The sequence below is a fragment of the Leptonychotes weddellii genome, chromosome 9 (assembly GCF_054177405.1).
Source record: "Leptonychotes weddellii isolate Sample4059 chromosome 9, ASM5417740v2, whole genome shotgun sequence".
NCBI classification, from domain to species: Eukaryota; Metazoa; Chordata; class Mammalia; order Carnivora; family Phocidae; genus Leptonychotes; species Leptonychotes weddellii.
The window spans coordinates 120,187,897-120,206,076 of record NC_138377.1 but is presented as its reverse complement, the minus strand read 5'-3'; the positions used below and the strand labels follow the sequence as shown (position 1 = coordinate 120,206,076).

Genomic DNA, 18,180 nt, shown 5'->3' with positions numbered 1-18,180 from the left:
ATGGACATCTTGGCTCTTTCCACAGTGTGGCTATTGTGGACATTGCTGCTATAAATATCGGGGTGCACGTAGCCCTTCGGATCCCTACTTTTGTATCTTTGGGGTAAATACCCAGTAGTGCAATTGCTGGATCATATGGTAGAAGAAGCTGGGTTTTCTACAGGTGACTGTATGCTATAGCATCCCTCCACGTGTACCCTTATCCCGGGTAAGCTACTGCATGCAAAGCAGTGTGTGAGCCCCATGCAGCTGTGGGAGGCCTTTCTTACTGGGAAGCCCCCATGAGCCATGTCTACAGGGCCTCAGTTTCTCCTGACTTTTCATCCACAGGTCAACCAAAGGTGTTTTAGATACTGAGTTTCCCACTTGTGAACTAGGTAAAATCAGGGGCTTTCGGGCTTTAGCTCCCATGAATTTGGCCTGTCATTCTCTTGTTCATGGTGTTGAAATAAGATGGCACAGATTATGCAGAACAGTTCTGTTAGTGAAAAAGTTGACGTGAGTGAGTGGGTGAAGGGTATGGAGACGTCAGTGATCCAACATGGCAGCACCTAGTACAGCATGCTCACAAACTGCGATGTCTCCTTTCATTCGCTGGAAGCTCCCACTAGGTTGGGGGAAAAGCTATGCATAATTCTTTAGGGGAAAATATGTGCCTCCATTTTGGGGTGACGCTGACTAGCCCCAGTACAGTGGCTAAGGACGAACTGAGGAATGTTGAGCTTGAGCTGTAAGCTTTTTATGGGAACCAGTATTATGTATTCCACTTGTCTTGTATGTGCAACTGGAAGGTAGTTACTTGCTTCCTCTTTGTGCCTGGGATATCTGAAATACCATATATATAAAGAGTCTTTGGAGAAAGCTGATGACATTCGCCTTCCCTCTCAGTTGCATATTTTCTTATTCTCAGGCCCCTTGCTGCCTGCCATTCTTCTGCCTCTGCGCTCCTATGTAGGACTTGCCCCTTCCAGCTACAACCTGGTGCATAGGTTCTGGGTCTAAAGTTCCCGAAATGTCATGAGCTCCACTCCTAAATGAAGCCAGTTTTCCTACAGATGAGTCTCAAGGGAATAAAGATTGGGAGTGGGAAGGAGATGGTGCTTGATCCATTATAACTTGTCCCAGTGTCAGAAAAGCGATGCTAGGGGGTCAGGCAGCATGGCACCATGAAATGAGCCCAAACTATGAAGTCAGATAGACGTGGGTCTGTCTACCATTTATTAACTATGTGACCTTGGGCGAATGATGAAACCTTGGACTTCAGTCTCCTCAACTGCATTACTGGGATGGCAAGATCTACCCCCAGGGTTGTCGTGATGATTAACTGAGGTAAGGGAAGCCTCGTGTTCAGAGCGCCAGTCCTGCCTTCCCTTCCCTTTCCTTAAATGTGTGTCCTTAGGCTGCTTGATCAGAGGCATCATTTTCAATCACCAAGTGATACCCCCAAGTATGGATGCTATGAGGCATGAACAGTGCCTTTGGTTCCCGTAAGAGGCCAGGAGGGAATTCAAGCCAGAGAATAGAGCTTATCTTTTGGGAAATGATTCAGGGAGGGACACAGAGAAATGAGGAGGGCATGGCATCTTGGGCAGCGTGAGGGTCCGCAAGCTTGGGGAGTCATGATGGCGACCTCAGTCTGGAAGCTGGAGGAGACAAAAAAGGGGAAGGGACCCCAGGAGCTGGCCCAGGAACAGAGAGTTGGTGACTTGTCCCCAGGTATACTCTTGGGCACAGCCCATCTTCACTTGGCCTCTGTCCCACATCTGCCAATAAAAATTAAAGAAATTGATTTTCTTTTGTTTGCCTCTGAGGACTAGGCTCTTTTTATGAGACAGTAAATGGAATCCCTCTCTGAGCGTGGCTGGATTTTTAATTGTGTTTGTTGTGCTTTCACCTTATTCCATTTTATGAGTTCCTGCTCCCAGATTTGTTGATGCGAAGCTCTCACCCACCAGGGACACATCAATATTTGGTTTTTATCAGTAGGAAAAGGTTGAGGTTTTTAAAAAATCATTTTCTTAATCCAAAGGTTGGCTTGTTTGCTTCATTCTGACACATTAAAAACATGAGACCCGTTCATAGTTGTTTTCTTTTACTTCCCAAGTCCGATCTGGGGTGGGGGGAGAGTCTCTCTCAACCGTGGAGGTCATGGTCTGGCTCTATGTGGAGCTAGATTAGATTAGATTAGATTAGAGCTCAATTTTGGGACAGAGAGGGAGGAGACATTTTAAATGAATTATATCACTGAGGATGAAAGATGCACCCTTTGTTTTGCATAGGACAGTTTTGGAAAGATTTGTTGAAAACGGTGTGAAGGAAAACATTAAAGTAACCTTGTTCACTGTGGGAATGGTTTCACTGCTGTATTAGTCAGCACGAACTAGGTTATTCTGTGATAACAAACAGTACCCCTTTCAATCTCAATGATTTAAAACGACCAAACTGTATTTCTCACTTAATGCCACAGATCCACCTGCTCTGTGTCGGCCTCACTCAGGGGCAGAAGTTGCCTGAGGCTCAGCCTCATACTTCCACAGTTGCCAAGGCAGGGAAAAGAGAATGCAGCAGGTCACACGCTGGATTTTAAATCTTCCGTGTGGAAGTGATGTGGACTGCTTCTGCTCACTTCTCATTAGCCAAGGAAAATGATGGGGCGCCGCTGTGTAACTTGAAGGGGTGCAGAAAACTGCCCTCCTAGTGATGCCTAGAAATGCTTGGTGAACAGCGGTCATAACAATCACAGTTCCTAAGAGGGTTTTCTGAATTGGTAGGTGAAATTGCCCCCTTCCTTGGAAGGAAGTACAAAGATAAATGAAGGAATGAAGAAATGGATGGATTCTGGCCCCAGGATTTTACGATTTAGCCATAACTTTGGCCTTGACTACCCAAAGTTATCTTATATGGCTTGGTACTGCCTTGAAAATATTTGGTGATCTATTTCTAGATGCCTTGGTTCAGATGTCCTGACTTCTTTATATGGCCTCATGTATTTATACCAAGTTCTGCTTGTAAAAAATACTTCATGTCAGGGCACCTGGGTGGCTCAGTCAGTTAAGTGTCTGTCTTCAGCTCATATCATGATCTCCAAGTCCTGGGATCGAGCCCCATGTGAGTCTCCATGCTCAGTGGGAAGTCTACTTCTCCCTCTCCCTCTGCCTCTCCACCCCACTCATGCTCTCTCTCTCTCAAGTAAATAAAATCTTTAAATAAATACTTCATGTTAGCAATAGTATTGAGAAAACGGGTAGTTGAGTGGGAAGAGTAAGAACTTTGGAGATGGACAAACATAGATTCATATAGAAGCACCATTACCTCCTACCTAGGCAATTTTTGGAAAATGAATTAAACTTATTTGAGGATCAGTTTCCTAGTTGGTCAGATGGGAATAACAGTACATCTTGTGGGTCAAATGAAAAGAGAATAATTGTTATAGTTACGTCCTTGGGACTCTGAGGCATTTCTTTGGAAATTAGAGAAGAATCGCGTCTATAAACTGGCTGAGCAAATGCCACTGTGTTGAACTAGTGGCTGGATTTTCTTGGGGATAAATTCCTGAGAATTGTTAATGCTTTGAAAGTTGGGGAGTTGGTGGATATTGGAGAAGTAATTCCAAAGAAGTGTTCCCCCTGGTGAAAGGGGCAGTGTTTATTTGTTGATGCGCTACCAGGGAGATGGCTGCTTTTCCATCACTGATTTTGTGCAGTGTACAAATGCACTCCTCTTTGTCCACCAAGAACCCTGACTCACCAGAGGCTTCCACAGGACACCTGTCCTTGCAGACCTCATGGCAACTTGCATCCCCCAGATCCCCTGCGATGGGGCCTCCGCCCACCTGGTGGTCAGAGCCTTACTCTACTGCAGTGAAGTCCCATCTCCTGTTTTCATCAGAGACCTTTGCTTTCTGGGGGCACCTGACCCCACATTGGAATCAACCGCTTATGAAAATCTAAGCTATTCCATTTCAGCCCCCCACTTTTTCGCATTGAAGGAGCAGAGAGGGAAAGAGAAGAGACTCTTTAAAGACAGTTTGGACCATTCTGCTGGGCAAGACACCTGCTGGGGCCCTCAGGCTTTCTCTAATTATCCAGTGGTTCAATTATGGTATGGTTAGAAGAGCAAAACCCACTCTACGTCTGAAAGAAAAAAAAAGGCACTGATTTGGGAAGAGAATCATGTGATGGGGATGTCTGAGCCGACCTAGATTCCCTCCTGGTTCTCTCTCAAAAGCTTGAACTGACCAGCAAGCCTTGCAAAGGCTTGTGTCTTTTCCTTTTGTTTATTAGTGCTACATAACACAATAATGTGTCCTGGATTAGGATTAGGAATGGATTAGAGACAGCAGAGAGGCCCGTCACAGGTACCTAGACAGTGTGTGTGTGTGTGTGTGTGTGTGTGTGTGTGTGTGTTGGGACTGTCGGAAGACAGCAAATTTGACTCCACCTCCTGCCCTGCCTTAGGCCTTGGTGGCTTCAGGAAAATAGAGAAGTTTCCTGGACAGATGAGATGTCTCCCACGTTATTTGTTCTTCTTTGTAGCTTAATAAATTCTTCTCTGTGGTTCTTAAGGTGAGAAGAAATGCCTCTTCCTCACAGGGGCCCCAAGTCTGTGGGTTTTCCCCTGAGACCTGAGACCTGGCTGGAGCCAGAAGGATAAATTGGTTCCTAGGGTGAATGCGGGTTCCCCTGTCAGCGGATCTCAACCCAGGGCAGTACTGTTACCCCAGGGTGTGTTTGCAAATATGTTGTATGCTGGGTGGGGAGACTGGCTTTTTTAACATGTATTTTAAAATATATTTTTTTATTAGACTTTATTTTACTGAGCAGTTTTGGTTCACAGCAAAATTGGGTGGAAGGTACAGAGTTCCCTTATATCTCCCCGCCCCCCCTCCCCCCACATACCTAGCCTCCCTCATCATCGGCGGTACATTTGTTACAACTGAGGAACCCGAGACTGCCTTTGAACGCCCAGGTCCAGAGAGGCCACATATCCTGCCATACCCAGAGCAGCCCTGTCCCCAGAGGACTTGTCTCACCCCAGCGCTGGCCACAGCCCTGCTGGGGACCCTGCAGGTGGGCAGGAGCGAGCTGCAAGGGTCTCCTCATAGGTTCTTTGAAGTGAGGGGTCTCTGCACTCTTTATGGCTTTTATTTTAAGGGATGTGGTTCGTGGAAGAGTGGAGGTGAGTAGGAGGGCTTCAGGGACCAGACAGCAGTCTGACAGCACCGTGCTCTTTTTGATGTGGATGTAGCTGAATGCAAGCGTTCCGCAGCTCTGGGATGCAGAGCTCATGCTGAATTATCTGTAATCTATCTGCATGAGTCTAATGAGGTAATTCACTCTTGTCCCTATTCTCGAGGATCAAGAGCAACCTCTTTAAAAAGGGTCTCAGGAACTTGCAATTTAAAGCAGCTGCTCATGAGGAGGATGATGTGCCAGAATTGACCAAGTGTCCCTTTGAACACATGCTCTCCCCCTCATGGTCTGCACTTTCTGGGAAGCAGTGCTGCGTCGCTGTTATGTGCTTAGACTCTGGGGCAGACCAGGTTTGTAGCCCAGTGAGCATCCACCACTTTGCATCCCATTTTGTGCTGTGTGTCCTTGGGCAGGTCACTGCTCAGTGCCTCAGTGCTTCCATCTGTAAAATGGGGAGAATAAAGGCACCAACCTCACAGAGGCATTATAAAGTTAAAGACATTGCATTTACAGAGCCTGTTGCATAGAAAGTGCTCAATAAAAATGGCGGCAATGGTGAGATCTCCAGTTGACTCCTCAACATGCTATAGCTGAATGTTTTCCTCCCACCAGTCCTCTTTGGGACCTGCTCTCACTAAGGCTACCTTCTCATTGACAGATACAGTGGCCTATTTTCATTCTTCATTCTACTTGGCCTTGATAGAGTATGCTCTTGACCTTCTAGGTATTCTCCTTCTTGACTTCTAAGTCAGTGTCGTTTTCTGATTCTCTTCTGCTTTTCTGGCCGTTTCTTCTCATGTTCCTTTCCCTGCTGCCCTTCCTCTGCCCGCATTCTAAGTATTAGTTTTCCCAGGGCTTCGAAGTCTGCTTTATTCATTTATTTCTGTGAAGTCTTCCTGGGTGACCCTGTCCCTTCCTGTGGCTTGGGAGCCTGTAGCAGGACCCTTCTCCTCCCTGTGGCTCTTACCTGTTCTTCTCAGATCCTAGAATAATGTTGAGAAAGCAGAGACTGTTTTAGATCACAGGCTTTGGAACTTTGTGTGGACCACTCGCTGTCCATTGACTCCCTGAGACACAGATTCAAAGAAACAGCCTTTTGTAAAAGGCTCAAGTCCCATCGTTTCTGTCTTCTCCAAACTCCTCCTGATTCTGTGTCCTGCCACCATGTTGCTATAACAACCCACATCCCATAATGCTGGGAACAGACCCGGGTGCGGGGGCCTTCTGTCGCTTGGAAATGGATCTTACATTCCCTCTTTTCCCCGTTTGCCCCTTTGTTTTGCCAAAGCGTCCCCTCCTGCTGCTTCCTAGGAAGGGGGAGGTGAGTGTCTGCACACCTGCAAGTACCTGTCTCCTGCCCTTGCAATGGGTGAATACACTTTTATTTATTTTTTTAAAGATTTTATTTATTTGTCAGGGAGAGAGAGAGCACAAGCAGGAGGAGTGGCAGGCAAAGGGAGAAGCAGACTCCCCGTTGAGCAAGGAGCCCGACACGGGGCTAAATCCCAGGATCCTGGGATCATGACCTGAGCCAAAGGCAGACGCTTAACTGACTGAGCCACCCAGGCCGTCCTGTGAATACACTTTTAGGGGTAGAATTCTAGGCTGAAAATTTGTCCATCAAAAATTTGAAGGAATTGGGACACCCGCGTGGCTCAGTCAGTTGAGCATCCAAATCTTATTTCAGCTCAGGGCTTGATCTCAGGGTCCTGAGATCAAGCCTCGTGTTGACCTCCATGCTCAGCAGGGAGTCTGCTGGAGATTCTCTCCCTCTGCTTTCCCCCTGCTCTCTGTTTCTCTCTCAAATAAATAAATAAATCTTAAAAAAAAATTTGAAGGGATTGCTCAGCGTAGTCACAGTGGGTTGTTATGTTATGTTATGCATTGTCTTTCTGATTTCTGTTCCTTTTGAAATATGACCTATCCCTCCCTCCTACAAGCTCTTAGCATCTTCTCTTTATTCTCAGGGTTCTGGCATTTTATAACTTTGTGCCTTGATATATGTGTGTGTGTGCCTATGTGTACGTGCGCGTGTGTGCGTGGGCAGATGCACACGTGCATGTATTAATTATGCTTGAAACTGAGTAGACAGGCCATTTGGAGAAATTTTTCCCTAATTTTTTATCCTCCCTTCCATCTTTTCTATTCTCTCTCCTTCCCTTTCTCCCTCTCCCTACCCTGCCACCTTTCTTCTAGTCAGATATTGAATCTCTGGATTGAGTCTTTAATTTTCTTCTCTTTTCTTTCCTATTTACCGCCTCTTTCTGTTTTGTTTGACTTTCTGATCTCCTTGGCTTTATCTTCCACTCCTCTTTGGCTTTCGAATTCTGATGGTCATAATTCTCAAGGACTCTTTCTGACCCTTGAATTGTTCACATTTTAAATATCTTTTTTTATGAATGTGATGTCTTCATTTGTCTCTCTGAGGATATTCGTGATTTAGAAAAAAAAAGTCTTCTGCTCCTTGCAGTGCTCTGTTTCCTGCAGGTCCCTGATTATCTCTTTGTCTTGCCCTCTCTCTTTCATGTTGAAGCTTTGCTGAAATGTCTGAGGATCCTGGACTGTTCTCTCATATTTAGGAATTGAGTTCTAGAAAGCACTTTATGCACATAGGTGGGCCTCTTCAACTATTAGCCTTCACTATGGCATGATCACAGACTAAGCATGACTTCATTAGGAGACCGCCAAATGTCAACATCTAGGTACTTTTTTTTTTTTTTAAGATTTATTTATCTTTAAATAAGAGAGAGAGAGAGAGAGAGCAGGGGGTGGGCAGAGGGAGAGAGAGTATCTTAAGTAGACTCCCTGCTGAGCGTGGAGCCCTATGCAAGGCTTGATCTCATGACCCTGAGATCATGACCTGAGCCAAAATCAATAGTCAGACGCTTAACCGACTGAGCCACCCAGGCACCCTAACATCTAGGTGGTTTTTTTTGAGGCGTTCAGTTTCTGCAGAGAAGCATCCTCTGAATCTCCTTCAGGGGAGGAGACTGGGAGTAGGGTCAGTAAGAGGCATGGGTATTCCTGGTTTCTGTCTTCCAGGAGCAGCAAGAAGGGAACCAGCCCTTGCCCTCAGCCTTTCCACTTAATTTTCTCCAGGAAGAAACCACTAGACTGGTGGGCTGGGGCCAAGGTCATAGCTTGGGTAATTTGTTCCAACCCCGAGCCCCGATCCAGCCTTCCGGGTTACCCTGTCCGTTCAAGTCCTGGGCGACTCAGCAGAACTGACTTTCTCTAAATATTCCCCCTGCAGCCCCTCTGTAAGCAAGCTTACATCATTTCACTTTTCATCTTCCAAAACATTGAAATATCTTATTTCCTCTGGTCTCCCCTCTTCTTGCTCTTGGTTCACCAGTATTTCTTTAATTTCTTTATATTTTAGAGGCATTTGGGGAGAGAGGAAGGAGAAAAACCCATGCCCGCTTTCAGTGTTTAATTGGAACCGTGACGAAGTTTCTCAGAGTTTACAAGGTGTTTTCAGGAACTGGCCTCTGTTTGCAGGGCGAGTGATTATCGCCATGCATTGCTCCTTTTCCACGGGGCCTCCAAAACCTGTCAGGCATTTGTTGTGGATTGGAATAAGCCTGTCTGGAATAATTCCATGGAGTGGAATTCAGGGTCCTCAGTTCACGTTCACTAGTCTTCCTTTTAGTTCTGCTTCATTGGTGCTTCACCTTGCTCTTCGATGGGAAGTGTTCTCCCCATAAACTTCGGTAGGTGTGATGGACTTCTACAGCAGAAGTATTGTGTGAGCTGCAAAGCCGAATCACAGAGGGCACTTTGTCTTGGGACCGTGTGTCTTGCAAAGCACCCATTTCAAATATCAGCTGTAAGAAGCCACAGTCACGGCCGATGCCCTTGACGTCGGTTTTATTTGTATGTTTGGGAGAATCGCCCCACCAGACAGAATCCTTGCTCTGCCCAGACTGTGGCAACAATTATCTTTGTCAGCTTGTGTTTGTAAATTGGAGTTGGGGTTGGTGAAGACGTGAACGATGTTCCTTGGGGTCACTGGGGCAGTGTGGATCTTTTGAGAGTGGGCAGCTGACCCAGTTGCAGGAAGGCTAACAGTGATGCAGCCGAATTCATGTCACTTTGAAGTCTGGCTCAGGTTCTGGGCTTAGCTCCCTGTGGACTGGGAGAGGCCACAGCTGAGTCCAGCGAAAGCTGGATACATTCCTATAGGAATCTGAGGGCCACTCTGGAAAGGCTGATTAAGGCACTCCAAGGCCCTAATTAGAGGTTCTAGATCCTGGCTGTGCATGGGACTCACACGGGCATACTTTAAATCCTGACGCCCAGGTGCATCCCCAGACCAGCTGAATCAGAAACTGGGGTGGGACCCACCATTGATAGTTTCTAAAGCTTCCGAAGGAAGGAGGGACAAGGTGCAAATGACTGCTATATGTACATTTTTTTTATCCCGTTGTTGCTACATAAGAAAGAACTCATTTAAAATTTGCATTATTTTGAACTAATTTGGATTTGGGGGAAGTGAAAATAATTCATGGCAGAGTCATTTTGATACACTCTTTTGCAGCTGTTTCCATGGTGTGATGGGGTGGACCTTTCTCTCTCTCAAGAAGAACGAAGGGGTGGTTCTTTGAATGCAGACTCCAGAGCATTCAGGGAATACTCATCCAGTGGGTTTCACTCTTCTGGAACTGTGGTGGCAGAAATAGTGAGAGGATCTGTGGGCAGGGCTAGGCACTGGCCAGGTGTGACTTCACTGATGTCCCTGTGTCTCTCTTGGTGTGCGCAGGGCCTGTGGCTGTCATCAGTGGTGAGGAGGACTCAGCCAGCCCGCTGCACCACATCAACCATGGCATCACCACGCCCTCATCGTTGGATGCCGGGCCAGACACGGTGGTCATCGGCATGACCCGCATCCCGGTCATTGAGAACCCCCAGTACTTCCGTCAGGGACACAGCTGCCACAAGCCAGACACGTGTGAGTACTGGAGTAGAGCGTTGTCCCTTCTGGGCAGGGCGGGGGAGGGTGGCATGGCAACAGACCACGTAGCTGGGGTTCTGGAACCTTCTGAGGTGACCTACCACCTGCTAACCTCCCACTCTCTTAAGAGACCCTCCCTGTTCATCTCAAAACTTGAAAAATAGCCTAGGCAAGGGGTCTCCACTGGGGCAGAGCCCCCTGGACAGAGAGGGCTCAGGGTGGGGAGCAGCCTGGATGCAGGAGGCCCAGCCCCACATGGAGACGTGCTCCCAGTATGGCAGGGGGCACAGCCAAGGCTGGTCTCCTCTAGAGACCTGGCCCTGCATTTAGGAAATGTAACCTGACTCTGTCCAGACAATAGCCCCTGAGCTTACCAGACCCTCCACCCAAACCTCCAGGAGAAGGGAAGGGAATGAAGGGTGGTGAGTACCGTTTGAATGGAAACACCTCCCTAGCTGCCCCTCCAGTGCCCCGAAGTGCGCACTTTCTGAGAATCTCCTCACGGCCCCACTGCTAGGACACCTCCCCTCCCTCTGCAGATGTCTCACTCAGATCAGAGGATTCAGGGCACCGCTTTCCTCCTCGTTTCTTGCCTGCTCTTGGTTCCAGTCCCTCTCCTTGTATTTCTGCTGAGCTCTGCTAGGGCCTCTCCCCTCTTCCGGAGACTCTGTGGCTTGGACTTCCCATTCAGCAGGTGGTCCCTTTGCTGGTGTCCCAGCTTCTGTGTAGGCCTAGCAGCCCCAGCCCACACCCTTCCCTGCTCCTGCCCTCAAGAAATGGTCAGCTAGTTCAGGAGAGAGTACAGAGGCCCCTGGAGACTGAGAGCTGGAAGGGACGGGCTGGGCGAAGGCCTCATATTACGAACAGGAAAACTGAGATACTGGGAGGCTGTGAGTTCCTCTCCCCTGTCCCCTGGCTTCTGCCATTGGTTCTCTTCTTCTGTCTGCTGGTCCAGGGTTTCAGCCAAGGAAGAAGCCCCCTGGGTCTTTCTCTTGCTCTGGCTGAGCGCTCTGTACTCGGGCCACACCGTAGCTCACAGGCCTCTTGCTACTCCCGCTGGTCCATCTTACAGCCGAGCGGGCATTCGGCTCTCGCACTAACCTTTGCTTCTGTTTTCCTGGCTCTGATTTTTAGTAAGAGGACTGACACAGTGGGAGGGACTGGGCTCGAGTCACAGTCATGTGCCTCCCCACCTTGGGTGTCCTTGCGTGTCCTTCAGAATTGGCCTTAGTATTTATCGGACACCCCCTGTCAAAATAGCGGGGAACATAGTGCTAAGAACGTTCTGCTCTGGCTGAAGGCCTTGCCTCGGGTCAGGTTCATCTTGGATGGACGTGGGTGTGGCTGGAAGGAAAGCCTTTCTCTGATGGTAGCATGGGGTGCAGGCTTGGTCTAGAATTGGGGGTGCAGAGCTTTCTATAGCGATGCTGACATTTGAACAGAGACCTAGGCTTTGCTGTATTGAATATACAGTTGATTCTCATTATTCACAGTAGTTATGTTCCCATAAAGTTACCACAAACACTGAATTAGTGGATGCTGAGCCATTGCTCCTAGGGGACATACAGGGTTAGGCTCCTGTGAATATCTGGTCATAACATTTTTATCAACAAATCAATACATAACCTGTTTTATGTGCGCTTCTGTTGGAGGACGCCTTATTTAATAGATATTGTTGGTTCATTAACATCAAACTCAGGGTCAGCAGCACAATGACTCAGGCCTGAACAGAGTTTTATCTAACACACGAATCTTCTCGAACACACCTATTTGCTCCATAAGGCTCACCACAGCCTTCTTGCTCATAGGAATGCTAGAGAGTACTTCAGCACTATGCTTGAGGGGCCATTTTATTTTATTTTAATTTTAAAAAAAATTTTTAAAAAGATTTTATTTATTTGACAGAGAGAGAAAGAGAGAGAGCACAAGCAGGGGAGCGGCAGAGGGAGAGGGAAAAGCAGACTCTCGCTGAGCAGGGAGCCCGATGCGGGGCTCGATCCCAGGACCCTGGGATCATGATCTGAGCCGAAGGCAGACGCTTAACGACAGAGCCACCCAGGCGCCCCGAGCTTGGGGTCATTTTAAACAGTGAAATCACCCCTAAAAGGCACAAATATGCAAAATTAAATGGTACCAAATAAATGACGAAAAGGACACTGGTTTATGTTATGAGAACTGAAACAAAAAGGCAGAGCATCATGTGGGAATGTGCCCATCGGGTGACTCCCATTTCTCACCACTCCTTTCATGTTTATGAATGACCACAAAAACGCCAGGAGTGTTGGTTTGGGGGTTACACATAAGTTTTAGCGAGGAGGCGAATTTGTAAATCCAGAATCCATGAATAATGAGGATGGACCATATGCCCTTTAGGGGAAGTTCTGAGCTCCTGGTGTAGAGTCTCTGGGTTGTGTCTGTGCTCACCTGAGTTCCTGATACCAGCTTCCCTGTGGTTGTCAAATGGGGGTGAATCTTGCACGTGGGAAGGAAGTTTCCTCTGGGCCATCAGAATAAGTGTGAGCCCTGGAGAGAGCCATGGGATCTGAGTGTCCTTTAATGTCAGGATCCCCACCCCAGCCAAGGAGCTATAGCCCTACAAAACTGAGTGGAGAAAAAAACCTTCCTTCCTAATCCCTGGGCTTGTGATTCGAAGTGGACTTTTGAAGGATCCAGGTGGTAGTTCTGTGAGAACAAGAAGGGGTCGGTGGAGATGGAGGGGAAATGGGTTTATTGATGAAGACCAGACAGAATAAGGGAATAAACAGTACATCATCTGAGGGGCATCACGAGCTAACTCCAGCTTGTTAGAACCCTCCAATATTAGGGAAAGTGTCCTTTTCAGGGAAGCAGGAAGTTTTGTCCTGTCAGTAGACAGTGGATGGCTCCTAATTGTTTCCCGAAAACATCTATGGCAACCACAGACAGTGTGCACTGAGCGTCGTAACTGGGTCTGGCTCACCCCGCCTCTGTGAGTCCCTGGTTGACGCCCAGGCCCGGGAAAGGTGGCGCCGGCCCCGCCCCTCAGTGAGATTTACCAGCTAAGCCAGGCAGGTCTCTGATTACAAAGGCTTCATCAGTTGAGAGAAGTGATTCCAAGACACATTCCCGAGTGTGATGAGACACTATCATAAATAATTAAAGCTGCATGCACTGGGGCAGATAAATAAGCGGCAAGTGCTCGTGACTCTGCAGGCAAGGCTGGGGTCACACTTTTGGGGTGATGGCAAGAAACAGGGGATTCAGGGAGTGGAAGTGCTCATAGTATGGCCCCCCCGGGGGCTCTCCCGTCTGATTCCCTTCTGTATCCCATGTAAAAATGTGCAGCCTGGGAAGAAATGGCAGGCACATCGTGCTACCTGGCTTGAGACAGCATTTCCCCGAGTCTCCCTGTGATGGATGTAGCACAAAAGCACTTTGCTTTCTTAAACATGTGTTTATCATAAATGTTGGGACCTTTCTGACCAGAGTGATTAGGACCCCGCTCCTTTCCCCGCCTTTCCCTCTATCTGTCTTCCATCTGATCCATAGCATTTTTCATAGCATGTCAGGGCTGCAAGATGTTTGGAGATCACCTCATTCCATCCCTTATCAGAGGCTTGCATGCATTCCCAATACGCACTCCACACTTGACATCCGCTTTATTCTCAACATATTCAGCCTTTCCAGGGGTTCTGAAAGACCCGGATGAAAAAGCTCCTACTCGGGGATATGTATGGAATCTGATGCCTAATGAGGCCCCCTCATTGTTTACTGAAAGCTTCCTGGTTCTCAAAAATGTCAGGAAATGGATCCAGGCCTCCTCGTCACCCAGCCGATTTGGGGGCTAGGTCCTATAGAATGAGACACCATGGGGCTGGTCTAGAGGGGTCAGTGGGGAGAAGTTGGGAGGTGTTTTTGTAGCAACATGGCCTTTAGTTACCTTGGTCACCCATGTGACAGCCCTCAGCTGCAGTAGTCATGCATAGGCTGGGGCTGGGTCTCCGGCTGCCGTCTGAGGAGTCACACTCTAGCTCTTTCCCAGAAGCCGGAAGGGAAGGCGCTTTGGCTCTGCTTCAGGCCCCGGAGTTCTCGGTTCATCCCCTTTTCCAAAACGCATTCTCAAAAGACCGTTTGCCTCTTGGTTGAGAGAGAAGAGGCCATCTGGGGAGCTAACCTGTGTCCTCCCTCCCTCTCTGCCTCTGTCCGCAGGTCAGGGCACCTGCCTTATTCACAGGTTGTCTCTGTCTTGGTTGTCGCCTGCCTTCTCAGAGCCAGCCCTCCCCACCTCTCCACTCCTCTGATCTCTGCCCCTCCTGGTGGGTCTGTGCACAGGGACTTCCCCCGGCCCTGGCTGGCCCTGCCTCCCTCTCTCCCCCTGCAGAGAGTGCCTGCTTGCTCACCTTGCACTCACCCCTGAACCTCTTCCCTGCCCTGCAGCTCCCTGTCTCTCTCCACTCCCCCAGGAACCCTGACTTCACTGTCCTTGATCTTTGCAAAATTTGACCACACTCCTCTTTGTCCTCATCTTTATCATCCGAGCCACTCTTGCTGAGCTGATTTTTCTCCCTTTCATCTGTTCAGTACGTATTTATTGAGGGTTTGTGGGAAGCCTTCCTTTAGGCTTTGGAAACAATGGTGAACAGGACCCGCATGGTCCCTACCCTCAGGGACTTGTTGCCAACTACAGCTGATCTCCAAGACGCAAACGGCACCCCCTGCTCCCTGGGGACCGCTCACGGAGCCTTGTGTTTTCACCCTCCACCTTTCTGCCGGTGGTTCCCCGGCCCCTAGTGGCTTCTTTCCAGAACGCCGATCGCACACCACCCACTGCTGCTTTTGTGTAATTCCTGCTTGAAAGGCCCATCTCCCCTCCTGGCTTGGCCCCCACACCCCTTTCTTCCTTTCCACACCCTATTCATCGTTCAGCATCTGGCTCATTTCCAACCTCTTCCTAGGCCCAGGCTATGGCAAAGGGACCTTCCCACCTGCCCCCCGGGAACCCCTGGCCTAGAGTAAATGCCTCACACCAGTCTCGAATGACTTTGAATCCAATCTTAGGTCATCCTGTCACTTCTCAAAAATGTGTGCTCTGTGTCCCAAACCTAACTTTGAATTTATTCCAAGAAGTAGCTCTTACATGCTGTAATTCTTCGTTTCTTATTGAAGATACAGCGTGGGACTAGGGGCCAAGGAGATAGCAACCGGCGCTGTGTGTCAGATGACGCCTGTCGAGTGTATCTTCATTGCATGGGCTTTCTAGAGATGGCACGGACAGGGAAAGGTTGTTGGCCTGCCTCAGCAGCCTCCTCTGGACCAAGCATGAGGCTGGCACCATGCATCTTTGTATTCAGGGCCCCTTGCACCCCCTCCCTGAGGAAGAGACTGTGGTTCCCATTCTACAGATCGAGGACTGAGGCCCCTTGAAGCTTAAGCTTGGAGAGTTGCCACTCCTGCCCTCCCACTTCTGTCACCCCCTGTCACCAGCTCCTGTCAGTGTGGTGCCTTCGTTAGAACCGAGGACATATTACGGTCAGCTGAAGTCCATGGTTCACAGTAGGGCTTGCTCTTGGGGTTGTGTGGTCGGTTCTCACAAGGCAGTGTGGTGTCTCCATCACATGCCCTCCCTAATGTCACACGGAACGGTCTCACTGCCCTTACAGACCCTCTGTGGCCCAGCCGGTCCTCTTCCCTCCCCCGCCCTTGGCGGCCACTGGTCTTTTTGCAGTCTCTTACAGCCCAGCCTTTCCCAGGTGTCGTATAGTTGGAATCCTACAGTAGGTAGACTTTTCCAATAGCTTCTTTCACTTGTAATGGGCATCTGAGCTTCTTCCAGGTATTTTTGTGGCTTGATAGCTCATTGCTTCATACCACCGAGTAATGCTCCATCGTATGGGTGTCCTGCAGTTTCTTTATCTGTTCTCCCATTGGAGGATGGCATGAGCTTCTCAGGGCTGCTGTGACAAAGTACCCCAAACTGGGGGGCTTCAAACCATAGAAATGTATTGTCTTGCTGTTCAAGAGGCTAGAAGTCTAAGGCAAGGTGTCGGCGCGGGCCATGCTGCCTCTGAAACCTGGAGGGGAACCCTTCCTCGCCCTTATTTAGCTGCTGGTGGCATTTCCAGTGTCCCTTGTCACCACACCACTCCAGTCCTCTGTCCTCCAACTGCACGTGGCCGCTGCCTTCAACGCACACCTGGCCTATTGGCTTAACACCAGCCCCCGAGCCCCTGCTCCAGTATGACCTCATCTTGACTTAACTAATTACACATATAATGACTCTTTCCAAATAAGGTCACATTCTAAGGTACTGGTGATTAAGACTTCAACAGATCTCTTTTTGGAGGCACATAGTCAACCCTCGGGCTTGTCAATGCACACCTGCCTTCTTAGTGGGCTTTCTGGAGTGTGTGTGTGTGTGTGTGTGTGCGTGCACGCCATGTGTAAGCCTTCTCTTGTGCTCTAAACTATACCAGCAACCGATGACTGTGTAATTCTTACTAGATATTCACATAGATGAATAGTGAGCATACTTCGCTTCTCGCTTGTCACTGGTCAGAGGCCCATCAACCATGTTCGCTGCAAAACCAGCCCCTCGGTAGACTGACAGGACTGTTTGCCATGATGTCAACCCCAGCCCCTGGTGGAGGGCCTTCACCTTTCCAGCCACTGACTCCCTTTCTGTTCTGGTTTCCCTGAAGCCTTGCTAATGCCTTCTCTTTCCCCATGGGTCACTGTCACGCTGGCTGTACACTTCCAGGCCTCCTGACTGGTTCTGCTTTTGGTTTGTTTGTTTTTTGGTCTATTGATCAAATGTTTACTTTTTTAATTTAAATTCAGTTAATTAATATATAGTATATTATTAGTTTCAGAGGTAGAGTTCAGTGATTCATCAGTTGTATGTATGAGCATACCCAATGCTCATTACATCCCATGCCCTCCCTAATGTCCATCACCCAGTGACCCCATCCCCCACCCCCCTCCACTCCAGCCATCCTGTTTGTTTCCTTTGATTAAGAGTCTCTTAATCAAGAGTCTCTTAATCAAAGAATCTCCCTCTCTGCTTTCATCTTGTTTTATTTTTCCCTCCCTTCTCTTATGATCCTCTGTTTTGTTTCTTAAATTCCACGTATGAGTGAGATCATATGATAATTGTCTTTCTCTGATTGACTTATTTTGCTTAGCATAATACCCTCTAGTTCCACCCACGTCATTGCAAATCGTTTCTTTTCTTTTTTTTTTTTTTTTGGTGGCTGAGTAATATTCCATTGTATGAATATACCACATCTTCTTTATCCAATCATCTGTCGATGGACATCTGGGCTCTTTCCATAGTTTGGCTATTGTGGACATTACTGCTATAAACATTGGGGGTGCAGGTGCCCCTTTGGATCACTACTTTTGTATCTTATGGGTAAATACCTAGTAGTGCAGTTGCTGGGTCATATGGTAGTTCTATTTTCAACTTTTTGAGGAACCTCCATACTGTTTTCCAGAGTGGCTGCACCAGCTTGCATTCCCAACAACAGTGTAGGAGGGTTCCCCTTTCTCCGCATCCCCGCCAACATCTGTTGTTTCCTGACTTGCTAACTTTAGCCATTCTGACCATTGTGAGGTAATATCTCGTTGTGGTTTTGATTTGTATTTCCCTGATGCTGAGTGATGTTGAGCATTTTTTCATGTGTCTGTTGGCCATCTTTAAGTCTTCTTTGCAGAAATGTCTGTTCATGTCTTCTGCACATTTCTTGATTGGATTCTTTGTTCTTTGGGTGTTGAGTTTGATAAGTTCTTTATAGATTTTGGATACTAGCCCTTTATCTGATATGTCATTTGCAAATATATTCTCCCATTCTTTCGGTTGTCTTTTGGTTTTGTCGACTATTTCTTTTGCTGTGCAAAACCTTTTTACTTTTTTTTTTTTTTTTAAAGATTTTATTTATTTATCTGAGACAGAGAATGAGAGACAGAGAGCATGAGAGGGAGGAGGGTCAGAGGGAGAAGCAGACTCCCTGCCGAGCAGGGAGCCCGATGCGGGACTCGATCCCGGGACTCCAGGAT

General features: G+C 48.1%; 1 protein-coding gene across 4 annotated transcripts in view; it reads left to right on the top strand.

Moving 5' to 3' along the window:
- Positions 1-18,180, top strand: part of NTRK3 (neurotrophic receptor tyrosine kinase 3) — a 382,724-nt gene that overhangs the window by 210,931 nt on the left and 153,613 nt on the right. For all 4 annotated transcript variants that reach the window (XR_014148812.1, XM_081831657.1, XM_081831659.1 and 1 more), the window contains one exon: positions 9,955-10,143. Coding sequence is in view for 3 of the 4 variants with exons in the window: in XM_081831657.1 (XP_081687783.1) it covers positions 9,955-10,143 (189 nt within the window). In the remaining variant the exon portion in view is untranslated. The remainder of the gene's footprint in view (positions 1-9,954; positions 10,144-18,180) is intronic.